At 40.7% G+C, this 27,157-nt stretch overlaps 2 protein-coding genes across 3 annotated transcripts in view; both read left to right on the forward strand.

Annotated features, from left to right (window-relative positions):
- Window positions 1-257: 257 nt before the first annotated feature.
- LOC145444180 (uncharacterized) overlaps window positions 258-27,157 on the forward strand; it is a 134,800-nt gene continuing 107,900 nt past the window's right edge. For both annotated transcript variants that reach the window (XM_080322102.1, XM_080322107.1), the window contains exon 1: window positions 258-628. In XM_080322102.1, coding sequence (XP_080178228.1) covers window positions 578-628 — 51 coding nt within the window. In that variant the 5' untranslated portion in view covers window positions 258-577. The remainder of the gene's footprint in view (window positions 629-27,157) is intronic.
- On the forward strand, window positions 2,212-5,199 carry LOC145444191 (calumenin-like). The gene is made up of 6 exons (XM_080322122.1): window positions 2,212-2,322; window positions 3,533-3,606; window positions 3,674-3,833; window positions 4,625-4,727; window positions 4,845-4,944; window positions 5,074-5,199. The coding sequence occupies exons 2-6, from the start codon at window positions 3,577-3,579 to the stop codon at window positions 5,176-5,178; spliced, it is 498 nt and encodes a 165-aa protein (XP_080178248.1). The 5' UTR covers window positions 2,212-2,322; window positions 3,533-3,576; the 3' UTR covers window positions 5,179-5,199.

Genomic DNA, 27,157 nt, shown 5'->3' on the forward strand with positions numbered 1-27,157 from the left:
CCGACGGTATCATGGAATCGCGACTGACATGTTAGGTAGAGTGAAAATAATTTCCTTTACCGATGTAGATGTTATGTATTCTCCCTCACTACCTACCTTCATGTGGATATATATGGTTGTTTCTCATAGCCTGCGTGCGAAGAATGATAATGAGATAACAACGAGTAGCTAGGTCAGTTAAGATATTGGAATTATTCTTGCTGACGACGATGGAGACCTGACCTCGATTCCCAGTCCCCCCAAAGACTTTCAGGTATTTTACGGGTTTTAATTATTCAGATATCAGTTTATACAATTGTAAATAACAAGCTAATTACGGAAAAGTATTTTGATAAAGCTAACACATCGAAGCAGAAAGATACAGCTCAGTTAAATCGTAACAGCAAATATATATACAACAATACGTTCATGACGGGTTTATTGCTGGGATAGGTCACTTGATCCATTTGGAAGCATTCTCATTCAGGTGGGACCCGCAACTTTGCACTCCTCATGACCCTACCTTTGTCTGCGCAAATTTTAGCTCACGCGACTCCTTTCCCAACTGGCAGAATCGGATTCTGATTCACGAGAGAGAATGGAGAAGTTAGAAGAAAATGGCGGGAATGTGAAACGCAAAATATCTCAGGTCCGGTCGCCCGCTATTTCACGGATATTTTACCGATTTTCAATTTGATCGATACATCTTGTACAGTCGATAGAACGCTTCATCTCGGAACTGCAGTGGCGAAAGAAATGTCTGATCGAGGAAGTAGACGCGTTGGTGGCGATGGAGATCAACGACAAGCACAAAGCTCGGCTAAATATAAAAAGTGAGTGAAACCACGAAAAAAATATCGGTGACGCCGCAAAAAACAACAACCTTCTCAGTTCACGACCGGCGACGAAAATGTCTTGCTTTCTGCAATACGCAATTTCGGTGTCGCTTCCGCACATCCGCACCTCACATTGGGGGGTGACTTGGCCCCGGAAGGGGTCCTAAGAGGCACGACTGGCGGCCCGTGGGCATCAGGTTTGCTCGGATTTTGTTTTCACATAATCAGGCCTGCATAGATTTTGTTCAGAATGGCAAGCATTGGGGAAGCATTAACGCTATATCCTGAATTGTTAATAGAATGATGCCGCGATTAGTTAATGCTACAGGGACGCCTGTTGTTTTTATTGCTGTAAAAATATGTCGTTATAACTGACCTTGTAGCATGAGGTAGGATACCGTGATGCAGTCAGTGAATAATTCATTATGTTGCATATCATGCACGCGCCACGCACACCACTATCGGCCAGAGGGGTCAGTGACGAAGTACTCGATCACAGACCCTCCCTTATCTAGAAAAGTCGAGACACATTTTCTCCCATTTGCATTTTTTAGACCATTCCATACGGCCGTAAACCAAACGTTGTACGCTGATTGGTCGAGAAACAATGGTCATGGATACGGCGCAGCAACGGAGTACGCTGCATTTACCTAAGCCTAGTTGGCACTACTATATATTTCTATAACCGTATAAAAACGACAAGATTACAGTTAAAGGTTTTCTTTCTTCATCAATAATAGAATTTGGAAAGGAAATAAAATATTTAGTAACATATACTAAAATATAATGCCGAGACACTGCAACTCCATGTCGATGAGTAATTATGGAATTATATGGAGCTAAACTAAACATTGTATCAAGTAGGCCAACAATCTTTGCACGATGTGGTCAAAGTATTTTGGTGGTGTGCAGATTCAAGTAGCCTATAGCCTACGCGTAGAAGTAATTCTGAGAATATCAACTCATTAAAACATACGATAGCTATCTGCAAGACATTATAAACTACATTAAATAGAAGAAAAACCGAAAATTATATATAGTATTCAGGTATAGGTACAGGCTAGTTTTGAAATGTTAATTGGGATGCGTTGATGGGTGACGTTTGTCAACTTTCAAGCACGCTCATAAAATGTGAAGAAAATCCATTGAAGTTGACAAATATGACATATGCTTTATAAGAGCAAGTCTAACATCGCCATTGACTTAACTATACTTGATCGGTAATATGGTTGACCACCTTTTCTTTACCTATATCTATACTAATTCTGTCAAAAACGAAATTTCGATATAAGATACGATTGTTTCATCTACAGAGAAATATTTACGAAAATTGACTTTGACAATGACGGAAATGTAGACAGCAAGGAACTTGAAAAGTGGATTGCTAGCGCACAAGAAAATTACATTGGACGAGACACTATAAAACGTCTGGAAAAACTCGATTTAGATGAAAATGGGAGCGTGTCCTGGGAAGAATTCTTCAATGTCACCTACGGAGAATTGAAAGGTGTGGTTTAAAGTGATCAAACTGTTCATTCATATTGTAATAAGATTTCTGGTTTCGCACCAGTTATTATGGCTGACTTGATGGTTCTTCGACATAGCCATATCAGTGCTTCCCAATACTATTCAGTTCGCGACCCATTTGTAATGTAATGTTTCATTGTGCGACCCACCATGAGATATAACCGGGCGAATAAGAACGTAATCCGACATACAATGAGTCGTGTGAGTAGGCTATAACGAGCTAAATTAGACGCCCACAAGTGAAATAGCGCGACACTTCGAGAATGCGAGTGTATCAAGCAGACAAGAATACACGTAATAAATATTTACAAACCAGAAAGCGAGTCTTCCAGCATAAATTCCTCTTTTACGTCGAACACAAAGGGATCCCGAGTATAGCTTACGTCGCTGCAATTGTTTGCTGATTATATAATCGGGCTGTATTGCATATTCCAATCCACGTTCGCATTTCACAAAGCCTTTGGAGGAAGGAAGGAAGGAATTCTAATTTTAAGTCATACACAAAAACACACTGTCCAATTTCGCGCTCTATCAAAATGAATGTCGAGAAAATCTGGCTCACAAATTATTGTAAACACGAGAACGTGACCTACCGCACTTATGGGCACAAAAAAACATTAATTAAGGGGAGAACGTTTTTTTTTTGTTTTGTGCGGAATTGATGGTGTTTCGACTATACTGGTCATTTTACACCAGGCCAATATTATCGGATTCTCGATTCTTGATTCTTGATTGGTGGATAATCCGAGAGTTATCAACGAAAAACTCAAATAAGTCCATTTCTATTATTTGGAATTGAGTCAAATTTGTTGAGCATCGATTTGAAGACAACTCAAAAATTTCATGGGGTTGACAAACAAAATTTTAATTTTTTTCAAATAAATTAACAATTTAAATTGGCTCTGCGGCGGCTTATATTTGTTAGAATTGAACCAAATTTGGTGTGCAGCGTTTTTTAGAGTAACCTGACAATTTAATCAGTGAAAGACTGGAATCCGAAAAAAAAAGTATTTTTGAACAACCGTAACGTTCATATCTCTGTATGCAGGCGTTCTTCTCATTCGATGCTTATAGTGCGGTGCATATATTATATACTACATTGATTGGGTAAAATGTTCCGACCATACGAGAACGGTGTTATATATTTGCGGCCCGGAGGTTTTAATATATTCGGCAATCGGCATATTTAGTTGATGATTGGAACACCAAATAAAAGGATTTCAGTTACAGGGACATGCTCAACAAAGACAAAAACAGATGGAAGGTGAGCTATATAACGCATCTCTAATGTTTTCTATAGCAGCCAGCAATTCATATATTTTCATAATCAGGTCGCAGATACAGATGACGACGATTCTTGCAGTCTGGACGAATTGAAAGCCTTCTGCCATCCACAACATTTTGACCGCATGAGGAATCTTGTTTTTGAAGAAACATTGACGGAATTGGAGGAAAACAAAGATGGATTTATTGATATCGAAGAATATATCAGTGAGTATTATGTTACTGGCACTTTCATATATTATACAGTCGACTCCGCTTAATTCGGCCGAAATACTCAGGAACGGAACAAAAGTAAAAATTGCACATACCAAACTTTGGTTAATTCGGACTATTCTCCGCTTTATTCGGACACAGACTAGCAATTCCTGTCGTAATATTTTGGAACAATAAACAGTAATTCTTTCGTTTTAACACAAGATGAGTAATTATTGTGAAACATTGACGATCCGTGCTGTAACTATCGACAATGAACTTACACAAGGTCGTGGCGCATCATAGTGGCTTTTTATTGGGTACAATTGCGTGCATCATGTAGAACAGATTGGCACAGATTAGTTAAGAGAAAAAGTGAAATCGTTCACTAAAGTAAACGAAGAAAAATGTAACCACACTGCCTTGACAGTTGCACTGTTAGTTGCGTTGGTGGGGATATCAATAAGTACTATTAGAACTCCAGATGCATGTGCTACACGCTAATGCAGTGTGACGTATTTGTTAAATGGTTTGATATCGAAATACTGTACAATGCAACTAACCGGAAGGTAAAACTAATGTGTGCTTTATGTGATCTGTGCCAATTACTGCAGTATAGCGCAGCTATAGTATAATTGTTCTATTACGCAACAGCGTATTTTGAATGCGTTATGTGCCCTTACTCGTGACCACGAAGTGGACCATTGATTTTCCGCTCAAGTAGTCCAAAACTGAGCGAAACTGTCTGAAGTAAGCAGAGCTGATGGTATATGGTTTTGTTGAACGTATCCGTACAATTTCTTCAGGCGATGTTTATAAACCTGAAAAGGAGAACGAATCGGAACCAGAAGGGGTGGAAGCAGAACGAGAGCAATTCAAGAGCGACCGGGATAAAAACAGCGACGGGAAGTGAGCTATAATCATTATTCATCTCGAAGCTTCTTAAGACTTTGGCTCTCTGCGACCCACTCATGTGAAGATGGCGTCGCGCAATTTTTGCCTTTAGTGTGATACTCTTCTTGATAGGCTGGACGAACAGGAAATCTGGGATTGGTTCACACCAGACAGTTCCGACTACGCCCTTGACGAAGCTAAACACTTCATTGCCGAAAGCGATTCTAATCAGGTGGACCTATTTAGCATAATTTTCAGTGATACGATAATATTTTTTAAATATTTTGCAGTCTTTCAGAATATACTAGTGCTTCACAATTAGTTACTTAGTTACTACATGCCCCTGTTCATTATACTTCAGGATGGAGTGCTGACCAAGCAAGAAGTGGTAGATAATTTTGATATCTTCGTTGAATCTCAAGCTACCGATTGGGGGAGAATGTTCGAAGGGCACGATGAGTTCTGAGATTCTTACTACCAAGGGAAGTCGAACGTATGCTCTAAGCCAGTGGTTCTCAACCGCCGGTCAGCGACGACTTTCCAGCCGGTCCGCGAGGTATTTTGCAATTTTATAACAAAATTTCAAGATGCAATATGTTGAAGGCTTGCCCATTGATAAAATATACTAAATGTCAAATATCAAATTTTAAACTCATCCAGAACGTCGTGAAGTAACTTATTAGGTCTGGGAGCATGCCCATTGCCCAATTTGACTTGAAGTTCAACCCGTGTCCTTTGACGAAATATGAGCGGCAAGGACTAATACGAGCTGACTCACTAATCCGCGCAGTTTGCGCGATCATTCGTTTTCGATTCATTCCTTCTGTGAAGGGACGCACAATTACATAATGAAGTTTGGGCTAACATAGGAATCAGGAAAGTGTGCGATAAACTCACCGGTGGGATAACCTTGAATGAAAATGACTGCCCTTTATTGAATGATAACTTCGATATATATATATATGTATAATTTTCCATAGACTCCATAATGGCTTGCACCTAACCTCACTGTCCTGGCAATATCTGCCCGTGAGCACAATCAAGCAGTCAATCAATCAGGTTTGTTAATATTTTTATCGTTTCAATACATCACAAGACTGCGATAAAATGAAAAGATAGGAAGGTTATCGAAACAACTTGGAGTAGCCTTTAAGATCACACACCCACCTTAGCCTAGGCGAAGTAAATAAGAGGCATGCACTGCACAGTGCACACTGAATGAAAAGTAATGCAGAGAATATAAGACGAAAGCGACAAAATGAGGTGGCATGTGGCGGAGGGCGAGGTCGATGTTAGGTCGTGGTCCGGCAATCCTGAAGACTGGCTACTATTGATCTAGAAGAAATTGCTTGTATTTCGACTTGAATGCGGACATGCTCGACGACTGTCGGATAGTCGGTGAGACGCTGTTCCACAATTGGGGTCCAGCATACTTGATAGAGCAATGTGTTTCTTGTATTCAGTCCTGATCATATGGTAGTTGTTCTTCGTTGACGCGCGTGTGCTGTATTTGTGCGCTTTCGTCTCCGAGGTGAAGTAGTCGTTGAAATTTGAGGGACATTGACCGCAATGGAACTGATACATAAACTTGGCAATTTCTAGCTTCCTCATATCTTCTAAGTTTAGAACACCAAATCTTTTGAGAAGCGATTTATCAGTTGCACATCCAGGTCCCCGTGGGGCTTTGGCAGTGTTGGGATGACTCGAGTCAGACTCGAGTCACTTTTTCCTATGACTTGACTTGACTCGAGTCACTTTGAAAAAATGACTTGACTTGACTTGACTCGGCGCTTCAAAAATGTGGATTGACTCGTGACTCGGAGAAAGATTTACGAGTCAATTTCAAGTCATCAAGTAAACGATGTCGATTAAATCACTGTATTTTGTGTTTGTTCGTATCGTTCGCGATACGCCTGTGTCATTTGTGAGAGTAACCACACATTCACTGATTGTACGTTCACTGATCCTCTATTGTTACATCACAAATAGATTGACCACAACCGAAATGATCACAGCTTACGTTGTCGCAGTAGCAGTAGATTAATCCAATAGCAACTATCGCAGGTGTTTCTTCAGGCGGCCCAGTGCTTACATTGATTACAGTGATCACCTTAGCCAACCCTCTCGTCTGATTTAAAAATGTAGCGAATATAGTTTATGCGTCTATAGTCTCACGGATGTGTAGATGGGAAGTGTATTGTATCATATCAATTTGTTTCAACTTCTCGAGGCTTCGTATTCAACCCTCTTGGTTGATAATAACATACTGTAGCATGTAGCAGTAGCTATAGGCCTACTATACAGTTACTCACACATTTTATTGGCAGTTCTACGTGTGCGACTGTGCGTGAGCAATAAAACGCCTTCTTGCATGCATATTTAACTTTATATTTGTTATTTTATTCAAGATAAATGGCCAATTATTCTGTTTATCACACAGCTAGCAAAATGTAATAAGTTTTTGAACCGTCACTGATACTGCGAAAATTCAATATGACTTGAATTGTGAATTGACTCGTGACTTGACTTGACTTGACTCGAGTCACCTCCAAAAAACGAGTGACTTGACTTGACTCGAGTCACCTTCGAAAATCGATTGACTTGACTTGACTTGGGTCAAAATGTGCAATGACTCGAGATGACTCGTGACTCGAAGGTAGTGACTTGATCCCAACACTGGGATTTGGCAATGATACGGATGATCCGATGTTAAAGTTTTGCATAGGGTCAATTGTATTCTTGCAGGCAGCACCCCAACAAAGAATTCCGTATTTTAACTTTGATAGAAATAGAGTGCTGAAGAGTATCAACAGCACGCTGACTGGTAGAGTGTAGCTGAGGCAGCGAAATAGACCACATACCTTCGATAGTTGTGGTTTGAGTGATTGTATGTGACTCTTCCAGGACATGTCCGAATCCAGTAAAACACCCAAGGTATTTGGCATTTTTAGTGTTGGAAATTGGTTGACCAGCGATGTCAACGGTTAGCACTAATGACAAAGCCCAGAGTAAAATTATTTGCCGGTGAAGAAATACCAATTTGGAATCGTGTGCGTCCTTTAGTTTAGTACGCTTGGGTGATTTCAATATCTAGTCACAATATAACAGACAGTAGGTGACGAAATATTGACATGCAATGAAGTAATTATTCCAACAGGCCCACCCGAATATGTTTAATTATTATCTATTACGTGCCCTAAATGTCCAACACTACACCTCAATCAACTGTAATCTAATAGTTCTGATAGTATACAAATATACAGCAATATATATAAATTACAATCAACAATTTTATTGACCGATTCAGTCATGAATCGCCTATAGAAAACTATCTGCATATACTCAGTAGATTGAATATATTCGCAAGTCCTGGCGAAAACAACCAACCAACTGTGGGTTCTTGGGATGATGCCTCCTACCTCGAAGTTTGGTTTATCGCTTTATGTGGCCCAAGACTGCGGTTTTGGGCAATTAGGCTGACGATCGGCCCTGATTTTATGGATGACCAGATATAGCTGTAGTCAGGTGTTTTCGTGCGGCGCAATGTATTCATAGTAGGGATCATATGAATCTCAGATTGGTTCAGGTCCTTGTGAACGCGAATCTTTTTGAAAAGTTCTGTGTGAACGTGTTCGTGTACCTATGACGCTACGTGACGCCAAATTGCAAATTCCAATTTCAGTGAAGTGATATATTAATGTACAGCGACGACTGAGGCCACATTATGCCACAATGCTGAAGTACATGCTGCCTTTTTTTAAAGTCACCAAATGTATCATCTGGAGCAATCAACTAATACAATTCCCATAAAATCAATATCTTCCATCTCTTTATGCCAACAATTTCGACGAGGTCTTGCAAGGGAATACAAGCTTACGCCTTAAAGATCTGTGCTGGACCGGACAATGTCTGACACGTCTGACTATTGATATTAAGCTAAGTGTAAAACGGGATTGTATACTTGCTTCCGATATTACTCCATTCCAGGTTATACGGTAGCCAACACCCCGATCGCACGGATTTGATTTTTTTGATACAATAAACATATCAAATAATGATCGATCACATACGCCTGTTAGATTTTTTATAGTAGACAGCGATGTATTCTTCATATCAACTTCATTGATTGGTGGAACGAGAAGGATGATTCGCTGACTATCTACATTCTACATCTACAGGTAGCGTATTTCCATCTTGACGTTGTGTGACTGCGGGTCATGCTCAAAGTAGAGAGTCACTAAATATTCACAAACGGAAAGCTGGATATTTCGAGCAAACTGGTGTATCAAAGCAAGTGAAATATTTGAGATTGGCGAGGTGCATGCTCGATTAGTGTTAATTTTTATATATTGCTAGCGCCATGCATGGTGGCTCGAAGTTGAAAAGCAAAGAATTTCAGCCAATGATGTTATGATGTGAAAATTTGTAATATATGAAAAGGGTTCACAGCCCAGAACCTACGAAGGTTCGTTTGTGAACGTGACCCTCTAAGTTTCCGAGGTTCACACACAGAACGAGAACGTGAACGTCACGTTCTCACCATCCCTAATTCATGGTATAGCCACAGTAACCTACGACTGGTGGTAATGAGCAATGAGCAAGTAGCACGTCAAGGTGCTTGGTTCGAGTCCGAAACGCTTGTTTTCTCGATATTGTCGAAGAGATATAAATTTTTGAGTTAACGTGGTCGGTTCAATCCATGACCTTCGGTGCGAAAGACTGTAAACGACTCTCGGCGCTAGCACCTTTATTATGGCAGGGCAATTTTTCCTCGAGTCAGCAGACCCACTACGAAATAATCAGATGGATGCCATCCTGAACTGAACATCTTTATTTACGATCAAACCCCTCAAAATGTCTGTCTCTAGCATCATATACTTGCATAAAACAGCTGCATACTTCACGTTTTGAGTTGATTTAAATTTTTGAAAGTTCACTGGTCCGCCGAATATTTTTTGGAATTTTACCGGTCCGCGAGGTGAAAAAGGTTGAGAACCACTGCAGTCTAAGCCATGTATTTGAATATTCAGCCATATCAAGTTTGTATCAAGCCTTGTGGAAAAATAAAACGTTCATTGTGCCTTTTATAATCTTTTGTATAGCATCTTTTGATGGAGACGGGTGGGAACGGCGTAGTAATTAGGCCTACACGCTGTTGTATTGTGCGGACTTGCACTGATCAGTGATGTGCGGCTAGGTTCTTCATTGTTGTTGTTGTCCGAATCCTTTATAATTCATCAATATATCAGTTCAGTTTAAGTAACAATTTTATCAGATCAATACACCCCCAAGATTGCGATACAATTAAGAGATATAGGAAGGTGTCGAAACGACTTGAAGTAGTCTTTGAAATCAGACACCCACCTGGTCCTAGGTGATGTAAAGAGGAAGCATGTACGCTGCATGAAAAGTAAAAGAGAGTAATATAAAAGGACAAGCGACATAATGACGTCGATGAGATCGATATATGTCAGGTCGTGGTCCGGTAATCTTGTGGGTTGACTATCCGAAAAGGTGGGCGCACTTCGGCCGTTGCGGTTTCACAATTCATGCTACATCGCCGGTACGCGTAGGTTTAGGATTTGGGTATAGGCCTAGTATATAGTTTAAGAAATTATAATATATATCTACGGGTTATGGTTTGAGTTAAGGGTATATAGCAGGGGTGGGCAATTATTTTTCTCCGCGGGCCAAATGAGAAGTAGAAAATGCGAACAATTTTTTTCATTTATCTCCGGCTTCGCGCCCACCTTCAGATACTTCCACGCCCCACAGTTCGAGAACCACTACACTGAAATGAATATGGGATAGTAGAAAGCTTGTCTTGGTCGCTGCATTTCGAGCAGAGTACAGCTCAAATAGCCTTGATGTTGAGCGAAGTTGAGCCCTCCCTTGACCGTGTGTTTCGTGTTGTTGTCATAATTAAAATCCTTAACTCGGCGACATGCTCGGCAAAAACTAAAAGGACTCTGGTATACAAATATTTAGTGCTCCAAACTTTCTTTGAATTTCAACTCTCGGCTTTCTTTTTTGGATATGCCCGTTCATCCTTTACGGGTGATAGATATGATGAGTCATATAGTAGACGCGAGCACTGATTGACTTGTTTTACGAAATACGGATTTGGAAACGCCTCACGTAACAATTTGAAACACATACCGCATAATGCGTAATGTGACAATAGCAACAAATGTTTGACCTAAACAATATGAAAAGAGTGATTTCTTGTGAATTTAATTGTTACTCATACTTTGCCACATTGTCTTTATTTTCAATCTGGATTACGCATGCGAGGGACGTAAGCAACGTAATCGTGACATATTAATGAACAGGATTCAAAGTAAACGAATTTCCTGTTTAGTTGATACAGCCTATGGTTTTAGTTCACGCATCAACATTCAAAAAGCAGGTTTAATGTTATAAATTTCCAGCAACCTTCCGCGGGCCGCATAGAATGGCTTCGCGGGCCGCACTTTGCCCAGGTCTGGTATATAGTGTATAGTTTAAAAAAGGGAAAACCAATATATTCACTGGTCAACACAATTTTTGTTGACTTTTATCGGACAATTGATTTCGACTAATATATGGGCGCTGAATTAAAAAATGGAATCCGTTTTGCTCTGTCACGTTTTTGGGGTATGCACCCACCCCATTGTCTCATAACCCACATAAAAGTACTACTTTTAATATTTTGTGTTTATTGCATAAAACGCTTCAAAGACCAGCTCCGAATATTTCTCTCCCAAGTCCCAAAGCCAATGTCAGATCATTTAACGTGTGTCGATGGACTACGCTAAGTTCTGTATCATCTTCGATTTCTAAAATCTTCATCAATAGGCCCGCCATTCCTAAGATCTTCATCTTGATCCAAATTATCGAGCTGGTAGGAGTTCCAAGTTTGCTGGATAAACTGAATGGGGCATTGGACCTATAGCTGATAGTAAATGTAATGTGTATTTTTCTTGCCAGATCCTGAAGTTTGCATCAAATATGCGTCTGGCATATCCTCGTATGATTGCATCCTCTAACGAAAAATGGATGAAAGCATCGGCCTAGATCGATACCAGTACCTTTTTCCTAATAATTCAATTGATCCATTGGCTATATAACTTATATTAAGATAAAAGTGTGGATTTCAATATGGTATGGAAAAGTAAGGTGGCTGAATTCGTGAAAATTTGCATATTTTCGGCATCGTCGTCGAACAAAAACTTGACGTGATGGAAGAAAACCAACGGCTTTTTTGGAATCAGCATACCACAATTAGCCTAAATCAAGTGCAAAATCGGAGTCAACAAATTTTTCGTTCAAAATTGTTGCCCAGTGTTTTTATGATTCAAAGTGAAGTAGAGATTTGAGAAATTTTATTATATGCAATATAATAACAGGATCCGTTTTGATAACCAAATCCACAAACTATACAAACAGAGTGACGATCGAACATCGTGATCCGGATTGATCATAATATATTGACCTGTTGTGAGGTGGTTGTCAATCAATCAGGTTTATTAATATTTTTATCGTTTCAAAACATCACAAGACTGCGATACAATGAAAAGATAGGAAGGTGTCGAAACAACTTGGAGTATAGCCTTTAAGATCAGACACCCACCTTAGCCCAGGCGAAGTAAATAAGAGGCATGCACTCCGAATGAAAAGTAATGCAGAAAATATAAGACGCAAGCGACAAAATGAGGTGACATGTGGCGGAGGGCGAGGTCGATGTTAGGTCGTGGTCCAGTAATCCTGAAGACTGGCTACTATTGATCTAGAAGAAATTGCTTGTATTTCGATTTGAATGCGGACATGCTCGACGACTGTCGGATAGCCGGCGAGATGCTGTTCCACATTTGGGGTCCCGCATACTTGATAGAGCAATGCGTTTTCTTGAATTCAGTCCTGATCATATGGTAGTTGTTCTTCGTTGACGCGCGTGTGCTGTACTTGAGCGCTTTTGTCTCCGAGGTGAAGTAGTCGTTGAAATTTGAGGGACATTGACCGCAATGGAACTGATACATATACTTGGCAATTTCTAGCTTCCTCATGTCTTCTAAGTTTAGAACACCAAATCTTTTGAGAAACGATTTATCAGTTGCACATCCAGGCCCCCGTGGGGCTTTGGCAATGATACGGATGATCCGATGTCGAAGTTTTGCGGTGGGTCAATTGTATTCTTGCATATCATGAAACAAAGGAATAATAACTCAATTATAAAGAGATGTTGGAAACGAGATATGGCAATAAATATTCTTGGTAATATTATGGAACCGGAACCACCCCTTACCTATATATATTTCCACATCCCATTTCCAACATCTCTTTATATTGAGTTATAGATACGGCATCATTCGGGTCGTAATTGACCACTTTTGAGCCAACGAAAGAGAGTGTACTGCAGCATTTTGAAGGACATCATCCAAATATTTTTTCCAATTTGAAGATGACAAAAATTTATATCTAGAACTGTTATTGCTTAAAAATTCACGCATGAACTGTTTTTGTTGTCCACATTGTTATTTTTGCATCGATCCATTTCCGTACCGTTGCATATTAACGTTATTTTTTCAAATGCATGCATCATTATATCGTTTATATATACATGAATTAGGGATTTGAAAATTCAATTCTGTATTCGTAAATGTTGCATCTGTGAACTGTATGTATCTTGTTTCATCATTCCTCATTTCTTTACATAACATGATGGGGCCTGAAAATTCAATACTGTCTTGTAAGGCATCGAGATTCTGTGGAATGATCACGATCATGGATAGGTGACTTTTTGTCAGAGGTGGTTGATGCATACATCGCTGCTACTGAAGTAGTGGAAGTATTGCTACAATGATTCACTCAGGTTCAAATAGAAGTAGCGAAAATATAAATCTGTAACGTACTTTTAAAAAATTCTAAAAGTAGATTTGGTTGTTGGCTCGCAGTTAGTTGGAAATAGTCACTTTTGAAATTGCAGGGTGAAGCTTTATGGCTACCACAAAATGACCATTGACAAATGAATATGTGGGTGCTATTTTCAAAAATATTCAAAACCCGGGGATATCTAGATATCCCTGGCAAAAACTAAGTTGTGATGTTTGGTGAGTGGTTTGAAAACAAAATCACTATGGGAAGTGGGCAAACCTACTCGAGTACTCAGAATAACTACACTGTAAAAAATCTGGTAGATTTGCTGTGGAATCTCTGTAAATTTTGCAACGAATTACCGGTAGCAGCCAATAACTGTGCGTAGCTTGTAATTTTACATTTTGATATGTAATATTACCTCAATTTAGCTCTAAAGTCAAGTTACCAGAATTTCTTCGCAAAATTACTGACAGTTATTCGTTCCTGAAGTTTACCAGGCTATTGGCAAAATTGATTAGCTTGAAAATCTCTGCAGCCAATGTATACGTGGAACTGAATGTTACTGATATCTCTCGTGGTGATTTGACCTGATTCAACTTCGTTCGCGAGACTGGGGTCTGTCATACGGAAATTGTTGGCCCTAGTACCAATTTCAGTATAGTACATAGTAGGGTAAAGAAACAACTGACAATCGTAGCTAATTTGGTTGCACCAGGGGCGGGCAACTTCTCCCGTCGGCGGGCCGTATACCGGAAAATTAAATACTTGGCGGGCCAGATTGCTGAATCGATACATTACTCGCCCATTTATCCACATATACGAGGAATAAATCGTATTCAATGAATGTATTTTAACGACAGCAATGTCAATTTAAAGCCATTTCTCACCAATAATGACGAATTCAATGTGGATTTGAGAACAGCATTGTCATACAGGCGCCGCCATGTCTGCTTCTCTATGGTCAATTAACACACGGTGCAATCATAGTGTCCTATATACGGTGTGGACACAAGCAAATCTCACGGCTCAGTGAAATCGGTACACGTAACACTTTCCATTTGGCAATTTGACGATAATTTTTGACCGACTCCCCGAGCACAAAACCCGACAAAACGGGTACCAATCGAAAGTCACCGCGGCACCGATTGCAAAAATACAAAGCTCACTCCCCTCGTAGCACTGGAACCCCCCAAAATCAACCTCGAACGCCGCACTGCAACGGAGTCCGGCACTGTGACGCCACCGCATGGCGTCTAAGCAGCTCAGGAGCAAGTGCGCACAAGGTTGAGATTGTGAATTCTCAATCGGTTGCGCAACAATGGCCAATACGCTGGTGGTTTGCGCTGCTTGTCACCTCCTCGCAGACGTCATGGTTTCGTCACAACACCAAACCCCGCCACAATGCAACACTCGTGGTTGGTTCAGGAGTGTCCCAGGACCACGAGCAGAATGAAATTCACACCTTCGCAATCAGCACCGCGGCAGCCCATGACCGACAGCCATTCCATCAAACTTCGCGCTCGGCAAGCCGGTCAAAAATTGCCTTTAGCCAAATGGAAAGTGTGATGCAGACCAACCACCGAGCCGCGAGACCGGCACGTGTCCACAAAATATAGAACACCATGGTGCATTCCCTAATTAAGATTTCAAGGCGTCCGATAAACCCGGCACCCCAAAATTGATCAAGATATCAATTCATTAGGGCTGAGTATATCGCAAATGCCGATAATGCAAGTCTTCTCGCTTCGACGAACTTAGGCGTAAGCCCACTCTCGTACGTTGCGCACACACGTATATAATATCATATAGTCACTAAAATTTGACGTAGTTTAAGCAAGCATTGGGGAATCTCTGCAGACTGGAGCCGCGGGCCACGTATCATCTCAGACCAGTGGTTCCCTAACGGTGGGGAATTCCCCACTGGTGGGAATTCAATGGCTTCTGGTGGGGAATAGACGCATTTGCTCAAAATTATATACAGCACAGTCTACTATATACAGGACACATGCGCAATTACCGTTACCAGTTAACTGCTCTGGAATGTATGTATCGAAAATTATATTACGTGTTGTTCACAAAACCTCATTTTTAACTCTGGATGGCCACTCATGGCGTCTTAAACGCATCCAGCACGACTAGTTTGACGTGAAATAATGCTTTCGCGAAATTTTGACCGTTACTGGTATCGGTTCACAATACGTTATATGTTGGAATAATAGGCGTTTGTCTTGCGTACTGGTGTGGTTGTGTGTCTTGTGTAGTCAAATCACAAATAGCTGCTTTGTGATGACAAACGTGTTGGGTAGTGGGGAACAGGACCGTAACTACCGCACCTCAAACCCCCCAATTGGGGGGGCGAGCTCGAAGGGGGCCAAAATTATTTCGTGAATTAACATAAATTATAGTGTATTTTTTTGAAAATTTATTCCACTTTTTCAAATTTCTTTCGCGCTGGGTGCGCGATTTAATATTGCCGGATATATTGATTATTGGGTACCCTTCCTCCACGAAAATAAGTAACGCAGGTTTCATAGAAATGGAGTGCGCCTCGAAGCACCAATACATATGAAGTTATAGACCATATAACATGCGACTCCGAGAAGTGTGCCAGAACGATCAGCAGCGAGAAGACCTTGACCGAGAAGGAATGCCCTTTCGCTGACCGAAAACAATATACAATAAACAAATACAAATATACAATATACATATATGTTAAATTATCCATGTCCATAGGTGGCAAAATGGCTGGCGCCGAATGTTCCTGTCCTGGCGATCTGAACCACACATGACAAATGCCATCTCGCAGGGAAAAATTGTTTGCCGGTAAAGCAATACCAATTTGCAGTCGTGTGTGCCTTTTAGTTTTGCCAATTTCCATATCTTTTGACATACCAGAGGAGGTCACGAAATAGCATAATGTAACGAAGTCAATATACGAACAGGTCCCCCCGAAGATGTTTAATACTTATTTAGGGATCCTACTTACCTCACTCAGCTCTACCGGTAAATCTGATTACGTGAGCAGGCAGGATAAAAAATTGAGAGCAAAATGTATGAAATTACCAGTCATATTGATCGATTCAAACATGAATTATATAAATATTTCGCGCCTCGCGCGTTTAGTCGAAATAAGGCGACGCACTTAACGATAGACCCAATGTAGCTGATAAGTAACGGGGGAAAACGTACAGGCTCAGGGGGCTGAAGTGGTTTATCCCCCTGTGGGGGGCCCAAGACCAACGTCCATTTATCCACATATACAAGGAATAACTCGTATTTAATGAATGTATTTTAACGACGGCAATGTAACTTTAAAGCCATTTCTCGCCAATAATGACGAAGACAGTGTGGACTTGAGAACAGCATTGTCATACAGGCGCCGCCATGTCTGCTTCTCTCTGATCAATCAACACACTGTGCAATCCTTAATGAAGATTTTAATGCGTTCGATAAGCCCGGTACCCCAAATTTACCAAATATCAATTCATTAAGGTTGAGAGGTGACGAGATAGCGTGCTTATCCAACTGTGTGGCCTATTTTATTTCGATATTGAATTCATGCGGCCCGCGGCCTCGGGATTTGAAAGTGGCCCGCGACCCGTTTCAAGTCGGTGACCCCTGGCATAAGCGGTGTCTTACAAAAGGCTAGAACTGTGCCGTGCTACAAGACTATACGGTTACGGAATCAAAAATAAGAAATATCGGCGTGGTGTAAATGATCATCGTATAGTCGACAAGCACCATGATTACCACAAATGACATTAGGATTGAGTACATCGTAAATGCCGATAATGAAAGTCTTCTCGCGTCGACGAACTTACGCGTAAGCTCCACCCTCGCTCACTGCGCATACATGTATCACTGTAAAAAATAATCATGGGTGTACCCATAGTCTAGACCTGGTCCCACCTGAGTCATGTCGACATGGAAAAGGCCAATGATAACTTGTCGACATCCATGTAGACCTGTTGACCTCCATGTTCCTACCCATGTCCTAATAATGATTCAAATTGACCTTTCACCTCTACTAATGTACACATACCCTGTGGTTAGATGTATTTAGTAGGGTGGAGTAAAAATGACTTTTTTTCAAATCGAAAAAAGGGCTTCCTCAAACCTGACAAATGACCTAAAACTTCAATAAAAAGTGACTTCAGGGTATTGCCCCCATTTTCCAGCCGGCAACCCCCCAATTTCTGCGCGTGGGGGGTAAAATGGCCCATCTCGGCAACCGCTGGTCGTAGAGTCATGATATATAGCTCAAAATCTGCGGAAGCATCATGTTTCTATCTGTCTTCAGAAGAAAGTTTTCTCTATTGTGAACACGAAATGAGTTATAGCCAAAAAAACAATATATACGCACATTTTTGTTGAAATTCAGCATTTATTCTGACGAATTGTGATCTGTCATCAGTTTTTTTGAAAAGTTAAGTAACACACTGACAATACCGAATATTGGGCCCATAATACAAATATATTCACAACACAGTCCTTTTAAAATCGGTTCAAAACATCATAATGAAACACTCACATTTAACGACTTATTGAAAATGCATTCTTGTGTCAAGTTGTTTCATCAGTTTACGAGACTTAATTTTTAGGCGAATGAGGCCATCTCGTCTTTGAAATCCCGAAACTTGTGCTGATGCTTCTGTTACGAGCTTTACATGTCGTTCCACTGTTTGATTGTGGCATGGATGAAACAAAATCAGAGGATTCTCGCAAAATTCTTCCAACTCTGCATCAGTTAAGTGCTCAATCGCTGGAGGAAGTTGTTGATATAAGGTTCAATATCAACCAACTCATGCTATGCCTTTGCTTCCAAGTTCAACTTTGGGACACAGAATAAACGAACAGGACCGCAGTTCAATTGGTTGGAACCAGAGTTGGATCAATTGTAATTTGTAATTGTATTTGAATGTAATTAATTACATTTTTCAATGTAATTGTAATGTAATTGTAATTGAAGCATTTTTATTGTGTGTAATTGTAATTGTAATTTGACAAAAATTTTGCTCAATTACAATTTCAATTACATTAAATTGCTATTGAGACCTGACAAGCACAACATAAAATAATTGACTTATAATGCATTCTCTTTAAATGTCGACAAGGAATTTGGTGGATCCATTCGCGGAAGCCCTTGACTGCGCCCTTGCGGGCGAAGTTTTGATTTTTATTTTTACCGCTATGCTGGCCTCCGCTGCCATTGTATACAATTTTTAGATTGCTAACGAACGGATGGATTCGCAACACGTGACTCACGATTGAATACGCCGAGAAGCGAACTGCTGAGCCGGCTAAAAGCAGCAAAATTGCTATTCCCATAGCTGGCGATCCAAGCGTCGAAATTTGATATGTATGGTCCTAATCGAAAGCTAATTTCGCACTGATTCCGCAATAAAAGTATATTTCCAGGCAATGGTACCATCACAGTCGTGAAAGTCTGGGAATCGGCATTGTTCTGAACAATCGCTGGGCGTAATTGGTAATTGTTGTGGTCATGCTGCTGCAGCGCTCTCACTTTTCAGAACAGTCGGCCTTAAACGGCTATTTTGGAGCAGTTACATTGTCCTGACGAGATTTTATTTTGTATTTTCAGAATTAGTACATCAACAGCCTACGATAAAGACCAGATGCATCAAATTTGGACGCTTGGATCGCCAGCTCTAGGACTACAAAGTTTGCTGCTTTTAGCCAGCTCTGCAGTACGTTTGTCGGTGCATTCATCCGTGACTCACATCTTGCGCATCTATCCGTGGGTTGGCAATCTACAATACGATTTCAGATCACGATGCTGCATCGTTATTTCGTCTGGCTAACTAACCAGACCACTGGATATTATATAACGTCTTATCTGACAAAGCACGGTTTTGTTTTTACTCCTCATCCTAATTCCTACGTCCCTCGATAAAAATAATATTGCTTCTTTAACTATATACTATATACGCAAATCCAACACGTGCATATATATTATAATACTTTTTCAACGACATACTGCACCCTATCCTTAATCCTAACCCATAGGAAATTAGGTAAATAATAACATTTTACATTTCCAATTACGTGAGCCATAATTACCGAGCATACAAAACACGCTTATATTACGTCACAAGGACATCTTACATAGCATACTATGTACGCACATAAACGCATTTATTACTACACAATCTGAACTAGACTTGAATTGTTGTTATATACGACGCTACGGTTGTCAAGGAGCACGGTTGAATTTACGATTATTCAATTACATGTTCAACAGCAGCAATTGTAATTGTAATGTAATTGAAGCATGCAAGGAGTAATTGTAATTGTAATTGTAATTTGATATTTTTAGCATGGAGTAATTGTAATTGTAATGTAATTGAAACATTCATGAAAGTAATTGTAATTGTAATTGTAATTGAACTGAAATAATGTAATTGATCCAACTCTGGTTGGAACTGCTATGACTCTCAATGTCCATAAGTGAATTTTGTTCAGCGGCATGTTTTCGAATAGAGCGGTGGTTCCCAACCTTTTTTTTTGTCATTCCCCACTTCAGATTTATTCCAATAAGCCTTCATTCCCCACTCACCAAAATTTCTGTGATTACGGAGCAGCTATTCGCTTGTTTGAGTAAACAAGACACACCAGTACGCAAGACAATCACCTATAACTGCAACATAAAAGATATGGTGAACCGATACCGGTAATCCTAAAATTTTTCCGAAAGCATTATTTCACGTCATACCAGTCGTGCTGGATGCGTTTGTGACGCCAGGATTAGTTATCCGGAGTAGCAAATGAGATTTTGTGAACAACGCGCAATAAAATTTTTAGTTACATACATTCCAGAGCAGTTAACTGGTAACGATAATTGCGCATGTGTCTCCACAAATATGTAGTTGTAGCCTGTTTAATAAATGGGTCTATTCCCCACCAGAAACCATTATATTCCCCACCGGTTGGGAACCACTGGACTAGAGTGAAACCACAAGTCCGCTGCCGGGTGTTTATAATGTGGCCTATGAACATGAACAATGACCATCATACTCGACATTTGCTGCCTTGAGAGATTATTTAATGGCAGTATTTCTAACTAAAAATCTTAGAACTATTCTGAATAGTATATTTGAATCTACTCAGAATTGCTTCGCGGGTCAGATGAAATCACCTGGCGGGCCGTATGTTTGACACCCCTGGTCTAGGTAGCTGTATACATTGATATGTCAGATTATTATGATATCGATTGGCTTAGCCCGCTTGTTGTGTAGGGCTCCAGAGACACGTTGCGCTGTTGATGGAGGGTGTCGATGCTTTCTATAGTCGCTTTGGTTATATGTGAGCAGTGAGCACACATTACCACGCAGCCTCTCCTTGACCTTTAAGAGTAGGACTTGGTCCGCGAATGCAGCAGGTAAAATGTTGATTAAAGGTTTACAGCAGGAGTGTCGAACTAAACTGGGGCCGGGGTCCGGATCCAATCCTTTATTAGATAGCTTGCGGGCCGAACCAGTCAAATGGTTCCAAAATGTTACCACTAGGGTTGGTGTGAACCTCTGAAAGGTTCAGGTTCGTGTGAACGCGAACCTTTTTGAAAGGTTCTGTGTGAACGCGAACGTGAACCTCATGACGTCACGTGACGTCATATTGCTAATTCCAGCCCTATATTTGAATGGAGTGATAGCCTATATTAATGTACACGATACATAGCGACGACTCGAGTCACATAATGGCACAATGCTGACGTACATATTGACGTTTTAATCGTCGCTAAATGTATCAACTGAGGCAATCAAATGATATACTAATCCAATAAATCAATATCTTCCGTCGCTTTGCCGACAATTTCGATGAGGACTTGCCAGGAAATATAAGCTTACAGCTTAACGGTCCAGGCCAGACCGTAAAATGTATTCGGCGTCTGAGTATTGATACACGGATATTGAGCAGAGTGTAAAACGGGTTTCTATACTTGCTACCGCTATTACCCCACTAACAAGTTATATACAACAATACCCAGCACCCCAATCGCACGGATTTCGATTTTATGATACAGTAAATATATGAAGACGAGATTGACCACGTAAGCTTGCTAGATTTTTACATCAGAAAACGATATCAATTGAATAAGCATCATTCGCTATTTACATGCAGTGTATTTCGCTATTGACGTTGAGTGATTGCCGGTCAACTCACAGCAGAGAGTCACTAAATATTCACAAAAGGAATGCTGGATATTTCGAGCAAACTTTTGTTAGAAAGCAAGTAAAATATTTGAAAATGTCAAGGTGTTGATTGTTTATGCTGGTAGTACCATGCATAGAGTGGTCCGCATTTGAAATGCAATTAATTTGAACCAAATATGTTATAATGAAGGGAAATTGTAATATATATGAAAAAGGTTCACAGTACAGAACCTATCAAGGTTCTGTTGTGAACGCGAACCTCAAAATTTCCGAGGTTCACACACAGAACGCGAACGTGAACCTCACGTTCACACCATCCCTAGTTACCACCAAATCCTTACCTTTGTTTTGTCACTGGAATGCTTTATTACCACGCCTGGGCCCATATAGCCCTTGTCAGGAATATAGGAGATTTAACTGAACGGTGACGTTGGAATTTGGGTTATCATTTTTCAATCACCTTTCGTATTTCTCTGAATGTCCGAGACCTTTTGCGTCAGAAGCAATACAGAGGTATCATTGCCGTGAGCCCGCGACGCCAGCTGAGCACTCACTCTCGCCGCGCAGCCATCACTGGCTCCTGACCTACGCTCTCGTTTCGCCAGACAGCATTGTTTCATCACTAAGCCACTCTCCACAACAATGAAAAAATCGAGGCTGATTTTGGGGGTTCCTGGGCTACGAGCGAAATAAAATTTATATTTTCGTAATCAGTACAGCAGCAGCTTTCGATTGATACCCGTTTTATGAAATTTGATGCTCGGCAAGTCGGTCAAAAATTACCGTCAATTTGCCTTCAGCCAAATGGAAAGTGTGACGTTGACCAATTTCACTGAGCCGTGAGATTTGCTTGTGTCGACACCATATAGGACACTATGATATTATTAAGGTGTACCATACCAAATTTTACCCCGATTTCATGATGGAACACCTTTAAAATTAACACAGTGCAATACCGACTTTTGCGCAAAATCTGTTTTGCGGTAGCTTAGCGCGCAACTGTACAATATACATACTCAACTTCAACGACAGAATTACCATGCTACAACTTCAAAACCAACGCTGGCCAACATCCAATTTTGCGCAAAATCGGTTTTGCGGTAGTCTATCGCAGGGGTGGCAAACTTTTGAGCTCGCGGGCCGCATTCAACATATGAATCCATTCGCGGGCCGCACTATATAAAATTGGGATTATAAACCAAAACGCAATGTTGGTATTTGATTATATAGTGAGGACATAGAGATGCTTATTTAAAACAAACCAAGCATTATTGCTTGGATAATATCGTACATGCGCCAGAAACAGTGGCGAGATTTGATAGGCTGGTCGACCTCAATAGCCAATTTGTCAAAACTATAGAGATGAAAGTCGGCGGTCCCGATTCTTAGACCAGGATTGAAATTTAAATCTGACAGCAGCGATCTGTTCATAGATTTGCTAATTCCACTTTTGCTGCAGTTCCAGGACACACAATGTTGACAGCATCATAACCATGTAAGCTTCAAACAAGCTTCTAATGTGTATACCCTATACCCTAATTCTACGCATACAGAGAACGAATCTACCTAAGACACGCGCGAATCATTTTTTATAAGCACATCACTGAAATAATTAAAACTGGAGAAACTGGAGTGGCCAATCTGAAATCACACTCGTGATCCGAATTATATGTAAATCTCGTTTAGGATTTCTGTGATTTTTAGCAGTTGAAACCTTTCAAACTGCGCCTGCTTTAATATCGGGCTGTCGCGCCAGACATTGAACATAAAAAATAATGTAGGAAGTATTTACCTTAGAACAGTGGTTCTCAGACTTTGCGAGTTACGCCCCCTTATGATTGTGAAAGATTTCGTGTCGCCCTTATCGTCATATCGCAAAACACAATCAGGATGCTAGCAAACCTAACGTGTAGTTTAATGGCATGGAAGGCTATACGACTGTGGATGAAAGATTTTTAAATATGAAATTCAGACTAAATACAGAGCAATAATTGTGAATTCGATGTAAATCGCGCGGAGTGCGAAAATTTTTTCAATTGATCGCAGCTTCGCGCCCGTTTTCAGATGCTTTCACGCCCTCAATGGGGGCGCGCCCATCAGTTTGAGAACCACTTCCTTAAAATTATCATGGTGAAAGATACTAAAAAGCTTAATCAAGTCCCTGCATTAATTCGATTTTCAGCAAGCATTTTATCAATTTTTTCATCAAGTTTCTTTAGACTCTCGCGAGCCGCACAGAACGGTGTTGCGGGCCGTAGTTTGCCCACCCCTGGTCTATCGCGTAACTATACATATTCAAGTTTAATGACGGATTTACCATGCTAATCATTGAGTGTCCACCTTGAAACCTGGTATAGTGTTAGCTGACATCATTAACGTGTGCCGTACCAAATTCCGTCACCCATTTCATGATGGAACACTTTCAAACCAAAGCCGTTCAAGATCGAATTTTGCGTCAAATCTGTTTTGCGGTAGCCGAGCGGTTATGGTGTATTTTAATTGATGCCAAAATGTCTTGGAAGCAGCATATTGAATGCACAATATCAAAACTAGAGCTGTGTGTGGGAATAATGACCCGTCTGCAATCTTTGGTTTCCAGATCAATACTACGAACCATCTATTTCTCTCTTTTCACTCTCACCTGCAATATGGAATCGTAGTATGGGGAAGTGCATGCACAACATTTTTGTGCAGAATTCGAACCCTGCAAAACCGTGCGATACGGCTGATCTCATCGGTAACTTTACATACCAAACTATCGCCTTACTACCGTAAGCACCGAATTTTGCAAGTTGACAAACTATATCCCTTCGAACTATCAAAAGTCATTCACAAATATTTTTCCAATAGTTTGCCTCCTGTATTTGATGACTTTTTCATGCCTTCCAAAAATGTCCACTCCCACTACACGAGATCCTCGTCTAAAGGAAATATCTACTTAACCCCACCCAATAGCAACATAACTAAGAGATCTATCGACTACTCGGGACCTATCATCTGGAATGCATTACCACCACACATCCGTGAATTGCCTTATAATAGATTCAAAAAAGCCCTACTTGATCACCTCTTGTCGTTACACCAACAACACTGTTGCCCTACCTCGCCCGGACATTGCTTCATTGATCATTTGCTACCATCGTTTAATTTTTCTTCTATTTTATTTTTTTAACTACTGTAACCTTTTTTTACAGCCAGACTGTTTAGAGCAGTGGTTCCCAAACGGTGGGGAATTCCCCACTGGTGGGGAATTCAATGATTTCTGGTGGGGAATAGACGCATTTAAAAAAAATTATATGCAGGACAGTCTACATATTCACGGAGACACATACGCAATTGCTGTTACCAGTTAACTGCTCTGGGATGTATGTATCGAAAACAATATTGCGTGTTGTTCACAAAACCTCATTTTTAACTCTGGATGGCCAATCATGGCGTCACAAACAAAGTATTTTTTTAAATTTATGCCACTTTTTCAAAAAACTTTCGCGCTGCCTGCATGATTTAATATTGCCGAATATCTGATTATTGGGTACCCTTCCCCCACGATAATACGTATAATTTATAGAAATGGAGACTTCGGCGTCGGCCATTACTGCGCTACGACGCACCATGGCATATGAAGTTATAGGGCATGTATCATGCAACTCCGAGAAGTGTGCCAGAACGATCAGCAGCCAGCGATAAGACCTTGGCCGAGAAGAAAGGCCCTTGTGGTGACCCAAAACTTCGATATATATATAATATACATATATGTTTAATTGGCTGTATGATGGCTGGCGCCGAATGTTCCTGTCCTAGCAATCTGAACCCCACAGGACAAATGCAATCCCGCAGGGAAAAATTGTTTGCCAGCAAAGCAATACCAATTTGAAATCGTGTGTGCCTTTTAGTTTTGGCGATTTCCATGTCTTTAAACATAGCAGATATAGGAGGTCACGGAATAGCATAATGTAACAAAGTCAATATACCAACGGGCCCGCCCGAAGATGTTCAATTCTTATTTAGGGGTCCTACCGGGGCCTACGATAGGCCCCGGTCCTACCTTTTCCGAGACACCTCACTCAGCTCTACCGGTAAATCTGATTACGTGAGCAGAGAGGGTATAAAAATTGATAGCAAAATATATGCAATTCCCGATCATATTGGCCGATTCAAACACGAAATATGTAATTTTTACGCGCGTCGCGCGTTTAGTAGAAATACGGCGACGCATTAAAGAGTAGACCGAATGTAGCTGATAAGTTGCAGGGAAAAAGCGTACAGGCTCAGTGTGGCTGAGGAGGTACTAGAGGCCCAAGGCCAACGTTTTTTTGGCGGGGCTGACAAAGCGCTGTTACGGTCCTCTGGTGGGGAGTGAAGGCTCGGAATAAATCTGAAGTGGGGAATGAAGACAAAACGGTTGGGAACCACTGGTTTAGAGTCAAGTGTACCTGTTTGCTGCTGGTGTGATCAGACCAGTGTTGGGATCAAGTCACTACCTTCGAGTCACGAGTCATTTCGAGTCATTGCACATTTTGACTCCAGTCAAGTCAAGTCAATCGATTTTCGAAGGTGACTCGAGTCAAGTCAAGTCACTCGATTGTTGGAGGTGACTCGAGTCAAGACGAGTCAAGTCAAGTCAAGTCACGAGTCAAGTTACAATTCAAGTCAAGTTGTCTTGTCGAAGTATGAGACATGATTACGTCATTGCAAGAAGTCGCTGTATCGGTCACATATACGTAGAACTGCTAAACTACGTAACTAATTGCATAGCCTCATTTTATTGTTACCAGTCAAAATAGAGAATTGAGAAACGAATTGATAAGATGCAATACATTAGGGCCTACCCATTTACAAAATGACATCATACAATTCCTGCTTGCGCCAATGGTTCAGGACTATATAAACTATTCGAATTCAATTTCAATAACACAAGAGGTTTGGTTGAGGTAAGAACAGAGAACAGAAAACATGAATGGACATGTTGCCATTAAATTATTTTACTATAGTTTACGACAACGTAAGCTGCAAGCTTCGATCACTTCGTTTGCGGTCAATTTATTAGTGAGAGAACAATGGAGGCTCAGTAGAAAGCTCTCGCTCTCACGGGTTACATCAGCGTTTTGCCAACAATCCGAACATGTGCAAGATACAATGATTTTTATCGAAACCGATTACTTGATGACTTGAAATTGACTCGTGAATTTTGCTCCGAGTCACGAGTCAATCCACATTTCTGATGCGCCGAGTCAAGCCAAGTCAAGTCATTTTATCAAAGTGACTCGAGTCAAGTCAAGTCATGACTCGAGTCATCCCAACACTGGATCAGACTAGATGACCTTCACGGTCTTATCGATCATTCCTATGTAATACCGAATACTGTGCACGCATATTTTCTGTACCACCATCACTGCCGTGTGTTATGTATTTTGGTTG

The sequence above is a fragment of the Botryllus schlosseri genome, chromosome 8, assembly GCF_051294905.1.
Source record: "Botryllus schlosseri isolate E-star chromosome 8, Bs_hap1, whole genome shotgun sequence".
In the NCBI taxonomy this organism is placed as follows: domain Eukaryota; kingdom Metazoa; phylum Chordata; class Ascidiacea; order Stolidobranchia; family Styelidae; genus Botryllus; species Botryllus schlosseri.

Excerpts from the sequence above, each read along its gene's own strand:
- LOC145444191 (XM_080322122.1), top strand. The coding sequence starts at position 3,577 with ATGCTCAACAAAGACAAAAACAGATGGAAG. Across the intron at positions 3,607-3,673 it reads AAGACAAAAACAGATGGAAG|GTCGCAGATACAGATGACGA; the intron begins GTGAGCTATATA and ends TTTCATAATCAG. Across the intron at positions 4,945-5,073 it reads CCGAAAGCGATTCTAATCAG|GATGGAGTGCTGACCAAGCA; the intron begins GTGGACCTATTT and ends ATTATACTTCAG.